Source organism: Lepeophtheirus salmonis, chromosome 4, assembly GCF_016086655.4.
Source record: "Lepeophtheirus salmonis chromosome 4, UVic_Lsal_1.4, whole genome shotgun sequence".
Lineage (NCBI taxonomy): Eukaryota > Metazoa > Arthropoda > Copepoda > Siphonostomatoida > Caligidae > Lepeophtheirus > Lepeophtheirus salmonis.
Genome location: NC_052134.2, coordinates 51105790 through 51114450, shown reverse-complemented (window position 1 = coordinate 51114450; position 8661 = coordinate 51105790). Strand labels below are relative to the sequence as shown.

Below are 8661 nucleotides of genomic sequence, written 5' to 3'. Positions count from 1 at the left end.
AATATAAATCTTTAAATGAATTAGATGAAGATAATAAATTTTTTCTAACGACAAAAGCAAAAATGAAAAGTAACGTCATTTGCCCCATCTCAAAGGTAATATTTTGCAGGGAGATATAGCCAAGGGAATTTTGGAAAACTAGTATATATTTGTTTCCACACTTTGTTTCAAACCTGCACCAGTTGAAAAAATAATCAATTGACGAATTCGTTGTACAAAATATTTGGAAAAGGCATGGAGCCCTCCTTAGAATCCACACCGGGAGTGAAAGCATAACAATTGCTCAAACTCTGGGACTTTGTTAGACGTTCGATTGCAAGGTTAAGATGGAATTTGAGGCCTGTAAAGGTGAGTTTGAGGCAACAAAAAAGCGGAATGATATCAAAGGTTGAAGTGACTGTGTCCAAACTCCAGAATTCGTGCCCAAAATCAAGTAAATCGTGAATGAGGGCCCAGGGAAGTCCATTGAGAATAGTTCGAGAAATGGGCCGTTAGAGTCACTTATATGGCTCTGCATTTATATTGGGCTACCTGCAACACCTCGAAAATAAGTCTCCAATGGCTTCAAGATAATTTTGACGTCTTCCTCTCCTCGGACTTTTGGCCTTCAATTTTGCCGGATCTGAATTTGATTGTTTTTTTGACAAATCAACGGAACACCCCACAACACCAAAGACGAACTTATCATTCGGATCAATAAGGAATTCTAGGATTTTCCAAGGTACCAAGTGGCGAAAGCCTTTTTGCTCTTTTGGGGCTTGTGTAGAAACTTATTTAACTAAAACTAAAATTATAAACTATCAAACTTTCAGAATTTGGTTTTATTTTTTAATCTGATAACTGTTTGGAAAGAAAAATTGGGTTAAAAAAATCATTTTTGTGGAATAGATAGCTATCGCAACCTGTATATTCACCTGATATCAGCTGATATGAAATAATTGGATAACAGGACCCTCATGTAAAGTTTTGTCACTCTATATATGTGTACAACGTTTATTAGGCTGACCTGCAGACAAATCTGCATCGCAAAATCCCAATCATTCAAGAAATGTTATGATTTATCAGACTACACGAGGTATTGCTTTATATAAGATATGCAAAACTTTGGGGGAGGGTATATAGCATAAAGGACATTCATAAAGGTTTCCCCTCTCCTCCTCAATTTTTCCTTTGCCATTGCATCGAGGGATTATCCTTGAAGAAGCCTTTTAAAAAAATTAAGAATGGATTAAGAATCTAATATATATATATATAGAACATGACTTTGGTCACATGGAGGGTGACCTCCGACTGTATTGTCGTACATAGTATGTATTAGGGCTGGTACTGTACAAGGTTGTACTGAGGTTCAGTTCGTTACGTTCTTTTTCCTGTGTGCAGTACGTATTAATACGAGTATAATCACATACTAAATATTATAAAGTTTTGGTTATGTATAGAGTTGGGCAGCAAAACGATGACTGTTAATTAATATCAATTTTCGTATTAATATAGAAAGATTTAGTGATCATTTTTTGACATTCTAGTTAAGCCATCTTTTGTGCATAAACAAACTATAATAAACATTAATTCATGTAGTAATCATGAGTAAGCAAGACGCCCAAAGGTATCAATTCTCAGATTTCAAGATGAAGAATGACGAAGAAAACCTCTACAGGATAGCAGAAAGTAAAGGACATCATTTATAGAAGGATCCAGAGCTCATGTACAGCTGGGAGATGAAAATCAAGGAGGACCTCGCCAAATCGATGAATCCCCTCGCCAATGCCTTCTCAATGGATGCTAGGACCATGACAAGGTTGTAAAGGGGGACTTGGGATTGTCATATTACACGCGGACCCCACGTCACCATCCGTTATAGGTCATGAAGGACAGAAGGTTCGAGAGGCAAAGAGTTGTAGCTCCCTTCATCGCCATATTTGAACACAGTAGACTTTGCATGGGCCACTTTGGAGAAGGAGACCAACCACATCCAAATGTGGACTCATCGAAGGCGGGCATAGTGGCTGCGTGGGACACTTGCCTAGGGAGTTTGTCATTAACTCCTGCATGGCCTTCCGGCGAAGTGTAAATGTGTTTATTGATGCTGAAGATTGCCATATTAAGTGACCAAGTTTGCAAGGGCCTTGTTTATAATTTTTGTCAAAATCATTTTTTGTTTGTTATTAGTGAAAATAAAGTATTTTAAAAACAAGCTCTCGAGTACACGTTTTACTGGGCAACCCTGTATATTTATATTTTTTTTAAATTCATAGATTCAGATAGTGAGGTAAGATTTTAATCCATAAATATCCTTTGATAAATGAAATAATTTCTGTATTTTTATGCAAAAAAAAATATATAATGACTTAAAAAATAATAAAATACATACAAGTTGACGAAAATCCCATGGTATGTGGGATAATTTAAATGGAAAGTTAGAATCACAACATGTACATATGTATCAATATAAATAATTTTTTCAACATCCAGTGATATTGTGATCGTTAATCGGTCTTTTTTATGACCAGAAAATGTAAACAAACTCATCTTTTTGCAAAAAGATTTATAAATTCATTTACCCCCCTCCCCATACCCCCCCATGTGTATTTTATGTATCAGCCTTTGTTTTTAGAGAAGTTAAGTATATTTAGGGTTATATTTATTTGTCCAAAAAATAAATTACGACAATAAAATATCCCTAAAACTTGAAAAACTACATTAATTATATAACTTAAAAAAAAACATCTTACTATGACACCGTACCGAATCGTGTAGCCTGAAGGGTTTAGCGGGGTTTGTACCGAACCTTGGGTAAAGCGTACCGTTTCAGCCCTAGTATGTAGCCAGCATATGTAAACTCCGGGTACTATTGCAATATCCACAGATGTACATAGTACGAGTACAAACATTGAATCAATGTTTGCACACTTGTTGAGGAAAATGAAGATAGAGAAGTTGATTTAATTGAATATTTTTGTCATACCAAAATCCTGTCATGGAGATAAAAACCCTTGACAAAATGAGTAAAATATACAGTTTTAAAAAATTCGGGGAATGGAAGAAAGCATTTTTCCCCCTTACGTTATGAGAGAGGAAGGAAATACAGAGTAAAAAGAACCATGAGGAGGCTGACCCGCAGCTACTGTGGGAGAAGGAGAGGATTAGCCATAGTAACAAAAACAAGTTTTACGTTGTATTAATTCAAAAAAAAAAAAAAAATTGTAAAAAAAAATATATTATCTTCTTCTTTTTTTTTATTCTATATATTCTAGGTCTCTCTCTCTCTCTTTTCTTCTTACTTAATTAAGCTTGCCTTAATACAACTTTCCGCCTAAACGTCAGCCACCAAAAGAAGAATAAAAAAAATATATAAGAATATTTCCGAAAAATCAGGTAAAAGCGGGTCAGTTACTTAGTAGTTGTGTGATGTCTTCTCTTTTTCTGTTCCTTCATTGATATTCTTATTTTAAGAAAGAAACCGAAGACGTCCATGCAAAAAAAAAAAAAAATAGAGATGTGTCGACTGGAAAAATTGTTTGACCCGAAATTTTGAGTCAATTTTTATTATAAATTTAAACAAACACGGGTTGACTTTACATTTTATTGGGTTGACTTGAGCTTTTATTATGAAATCTTCTCACATATTTTGAGTTTCCAGGGGCAATCAGGGAGGTCTGAACATTCGTTTCAATATTTTTTTAAGATCAAAGATTATGCAGCTCCTCGGAGTATGAAGGACTACACCTATTTCAAAATCCTGGGCCTGGCCAAAAGTGATTTTCTCATTACTCTTAATTTATAATATGGTTCTTTAAATCACTGAGGAGATAGACTGACTAGGTCTATACAACAGTTTGTTACGAAGAATTGCTGGATTTCTCAGCTAATAAAAATATTCTCTCATTCCTGCTAATAAAAGACAATCAAAATTCGCCGAAAGTAAGGGTACAAGAAGTGTGGGTACATTGTATAAGTTTGTCCGCACGTTTATTTTTTTCTTTTGTCCAAATATCTCGAAAAAATAGAGATATTTGGACAATTAGCACTTTGGAGGATCATGAAAGTAAATTGAAAGCCTCATTATGTGGAGGAGGCTGTGAGTTTGTATCTAAAGAAATAGTCTGGGATGGAGGCAAAGTGTATCTCCGAACTGAGGGATTAGGCTTGAGGTGATCAATTCTTATTCAGTAAAGCACTACGACTTTTTTCTTGTATCTACCAGTAACCATTACAGCATAATTACAGGAACATAGTAGGTATAATGGAGAGGATTCTTTGCAAAACTTAGCTAAGTTATTTCCTTATTATTAAAAGCTTGCAATAATTGAATTCCCGCCTTTGATATCTTCAATTTCGAGATAGAAAGATAATATACATATAACGTGCGGGAAACATATACAATGTACCCTGACTTGTTTCACTGAATAATTAAATGGACAAGAGTTAGTTAATTCTCCCCCCCTCTTGTCTAATTCATTGACTTGTGTGGATCCCTAAAAACTGGTTCGACTCGACTCAAGTCGACCTGACCCTAAAACACAACAACAAAAAACCAACAACTTGGAATAAGTATTAAAAATATATTTCTCATTAGCATGGTAGATACTCCTAGAGAACCAAAGAGGAGAAGAAAAAAACCAGTATCTGACTCCATCGGTAAATAAAGTCTTATTCTCCTTTTTTCCTCTCTCTTGTTTTGTTATTATACTAGTACTGGAATAATGAGAGTCCTTTCCCTCTCCCTCCCTACCGTCCTAGTGAACGAAATCCCTTATTAGTTACTCCTACCCACGTGGTCCACGGATTCTTCCCTCCGCCGCATGCAATCCCCTCCAATTTGACAATATATAATCCTAAAATCCCTTTATTGTTATTAGTAAAGCTACGTCATCAATGACGTCACAACTATTGTAATGTGTATTTTTCTTTTTACAGTGCAGTTCCAATGCATTTTTCTTTCTTTTTTTACAGTCTTGTTGGCGGCTCTCTCCCTCTCTAAATATATGTTATATAAATGTAAAAATAACTATTCAAAAATATGTGTAATAATAATAACAATAAAAAGGTGGAGGCGAAACGTCGTGTTTTCCGCACGCCCGTTTTTTTTTTTGAGTGTGTGTGTGTACATATTTGTCTTCTTCTTCTTCCTTGTTTCATGTGACCCCGAGGAGAACACACTCTAGCTCTCCAGCAGTCATACTACTCCTAGGAATCATATTGAAAAAAATAATATATTGTTTATTATTATTTATGTTGTAGAATGTTTCAATAAGAAGATACGCGCGCCCGTTGGAAGGAGCCCTTGAAGTAGTAGCAAGTAGTAGAATAATGAGGGGGAAAAGCACGCCTAAAACAGATTTAAATAGCTCTTTAAACTATGTATGTAGTCTACTGAGTGTACACCATAGAAGAATTGACTTATTTTTGGCTTAAAAAGTATAGAAAAGGAACGATAATAGAATGAGTTTGAGTTTCCTGTGCATTTCTTCTTCTTCATTTTTGTGGGGGGATGAGGGTTGAAGAGGAGAAGCCGCCGTCGAGGTCCTTTTCTTTTTTTTTTCTTTTTTTTGTTTACGGGGGGGAAAAAAGAAGGAAGGATCCATGATGAATATTACAGCAAGTTTTGACAGAAAAATAAAAGATTTTTTTTATAGACAAGGACTGACTCTTCAACAGCCATACAATGACTCCTTACTCCCATATTGCTCACTCCTCCGCAAGTCTATATATAAAGAGGATTCATCCTCCTCAAAGTCTTCTATCACTTCATCCAGTACATGAATGGCCTCATCCACTTCCTCTTCTACTACTTGTTGTTCGTCGTCATCCTCGAAATCCGAGTCCACTTCATTCCTGTAGGTATTTGTGGAGTAGTTGTTGCTCGGTAGGGATTTGCAATGGTTTGAATCTGTGTCCTCCTGATCAAAGGAGGTTAGGGAGAGGGCTGTTTGGAGTTTAATTCCATAACGGATAGAAGACATGTGGAGGCTCTCATTCTCTAAGGTTAAAATAGATACATATTTATTAACTATTTTTATTTTGGTGAAATGATTATTCAATTAAGCAGGCCTTTCTTAAACTGTAGGGACATATCAGGCTCCGTTTTTGAAAGTGGGAGGCCAATAAAACTGCAATGTAATTTATGGCTTTGGTGGCTATATGATAATTATTAATTATATTATATATATAATTAAGACCCTATGGTTCCCCTACACCCTTGCTACATGTCCCCGTATAAATATCTTTATTTTTAAAAAAATATATCGCTGTTATGATCAGGTTATAGAAAAAAGTAGGGAAATGTGCTGGTTAGCTTTAAGATATCTATTACGTGAAATTGCAGAGTCGTAGTCGGTGCCTTTTTTGGTGGAGTCGAAGTTGGTAAATTTGTACCGACTCCGGCTACAAAAATTATTATAATTTATGTAAATAAAACATATTTATGATCTTAGGCTTACATTGAGTGTACTAAAAGTGTTTTCTTAAATGGTTATAAACTATAGATATTAAGTCAAATTAATTTATGAAACTTGAAAGTTAAACATTTTATAAGTTTACTTCATTCAAACGTGCTCAATAGTCTATACGATCACAATTCCCGAATATATTTTAAGTCTAAGTTATTACGTGGGGTAGAACATAGCCACTAGCCATGCTAGTTCATTACTTAGTCTTGGAATAGTCAACATCATCAGAGTAAAGTGTAACGTTGGAGTGAGAAGTTTTTTGTAACGTTGTTCCTCGGTTACGAGTTGATAAAGTATGTTCAGAAACTAGTGAATGCTTTAACAATAAATGGATTTTGATCCATTTCATTTTCTTAAATATCTTTTATACCAAACATTTTCTTTATACCTGGCAGAATTATTTACTAAATATAATTAATAACTACCTATAGCTATAAATTAGATCTATATTTATAGTCTCCAGACACAAATGACTCAATAGTACTTATATAGGCTACAAAATATATTATTAAAAAGAAAGTGTGTTTGAGTGGGAATTGGTGACTTTCAAAATACTGGAGTCGGAGAGGGGCATTTTTTGTCCCCACTCTGCAGGCCTGCCTTTTCTTGACCACAAGATTATGCTTTTGAGATAGGACTGATTGTGTTACTTTATGATCGTCAGGAGTGCAATTTTGCCTTCCCTTCGTCGTAATTTCTTAGTTCAATAAAAATGACATAATCAACTATAGAACACGTCGATACCTTCATTGAATCACACAACCTTTCCCTCATAAACAAACAGAAAAAGGTCCTAAAATCAGTTGGTAGTTAGGCTATACTTCCAAGCTATGGAATTATTATTCAATAACTGTAGAAAAGTATTTGGAGGAGCCTAACAAGAACTAATTCTAATTCAACGTATCAGCGTATAGAACACTACCTATGGGTAACGGAGCAGAAAAATGGACAGCTGTATACAAAAATACAAATACAAAAATATACAACGTATATTTTTGTGTTAGTGAATATATTATGTTCACATATGTATATATGTCTTGAAAATATTATTCATGGCATCAATAATATTTAGTGCCCAAGTGGACAAAAAAATATTTTCATAGGCAACTTAATTTTGATTAAAAAATATATAGCTTGGGTTAGAATTAGGTTGGAAATTAAAAAACCTTAAGAAAAACATATTCATTACCCTCTTCGGATTCGTTTTCTTGAGAGGCATAAGTAGCATTGATTTTACGTATTAAGGAGAGATCAAAGCAATGATCAATTTTCACCTCATCCTTGAGTTTGGTAGAAGAAGTAGAAGAGGATGAATAGGAATCAAAGGAGGTGTTGAGTCCCGAGTCTCTCGAGGAGGCGAAAGCCGTTGAGGTAGTGGAACAAGTCCCACCAAAGAAGAACTTGGAGTTCATGTTTGAAGTTTTCATATTATTATTCAACTGAGTCAACTGGATAGAATGTATATTTCTTTCTTTAAGAAGCCATCTAAATGAAATGGAGGACCTTTAAGCCTTCGTTTCTATAGCTTACGTTCTATTTCTGCTATATATCACTATTGTTTTATTTAGATGACGTAGGGAATAGTTTCTAGCTATTCATGAACCTTTTAGATATATATACCTTAATCATTTTAGTAGTACTTATTTTTTACATCTCAATCCCTCACTGCTGGTACGCTAAAAAAGAAAGCAAAAATTAACGTGGTCACCCTAACATTTTCAAAAATGTGTGGGAGAAGAGCAACCTAGCTGCTACGACGTTTAATTAAATTCAAACACAATTCCCCACTAAGTACCCATCAATAATATAGGAAGGGATTACTCCGATGTCGATCATCAATTCTACTCCGAGTCCAACAAGGAATAACACTTTCAAACCCTCAGTGTAACTCTCTGAAATTCATGAAAGGGATTACTCCAATGTCGATCCTCAATTCTACTCCGAGTCCAACGAGAACTTACACTTATAACTCAGTAACAAATTTTTATGTTTACGTTCCGTTCGTTAGACACTAGTGATTAATTTATACATTTGTGTTCTCTCTTGAAGAATAAAAGAATAATGATAACTGTTTTGAGGGGAAAACTTTATGACTGATGATTGTATCTCCAATGCAGAGGTCATTATTTGAAAGCTTTTCCTCTGGTTTTTTGCTTTCCATTTGGTGTTTCAACTTCCATATGAGCATCTAGGAATACCAAACTATGCACGT

At 34.8% G+C, this 8661-nt stretch overlaps 1 protein-coding gene across 1 annotated transcript; it reads right to left on the bottom strand.

The window, feature by feature from the left end:
- Window positions 1-4876: 4876 nt before the first annotated feature.
- On the bottom strand, window positions 4877-7922 carry LOC121116150 (uncharacterized). Its single transcript, XM_040710383.2, has 2 exons — window positions 7639-7922; window positions 4877-5980 (listed from the first exon to the last, which is right to left on the bottom strand). Exons 1-2 carry the CDS (start codon window positions 7874-7876, stop codon window positions 5652-5654), a joined length of 567 nt encoding a protein of 188 aa, XP_040566317.1. The 5' UTR covers window positions 7877-7922; the 3' UTR covers window positions 4877-5651.
- Between the last annotated feature and the right edge of the window lie 739 nt (window positions 7923-8661).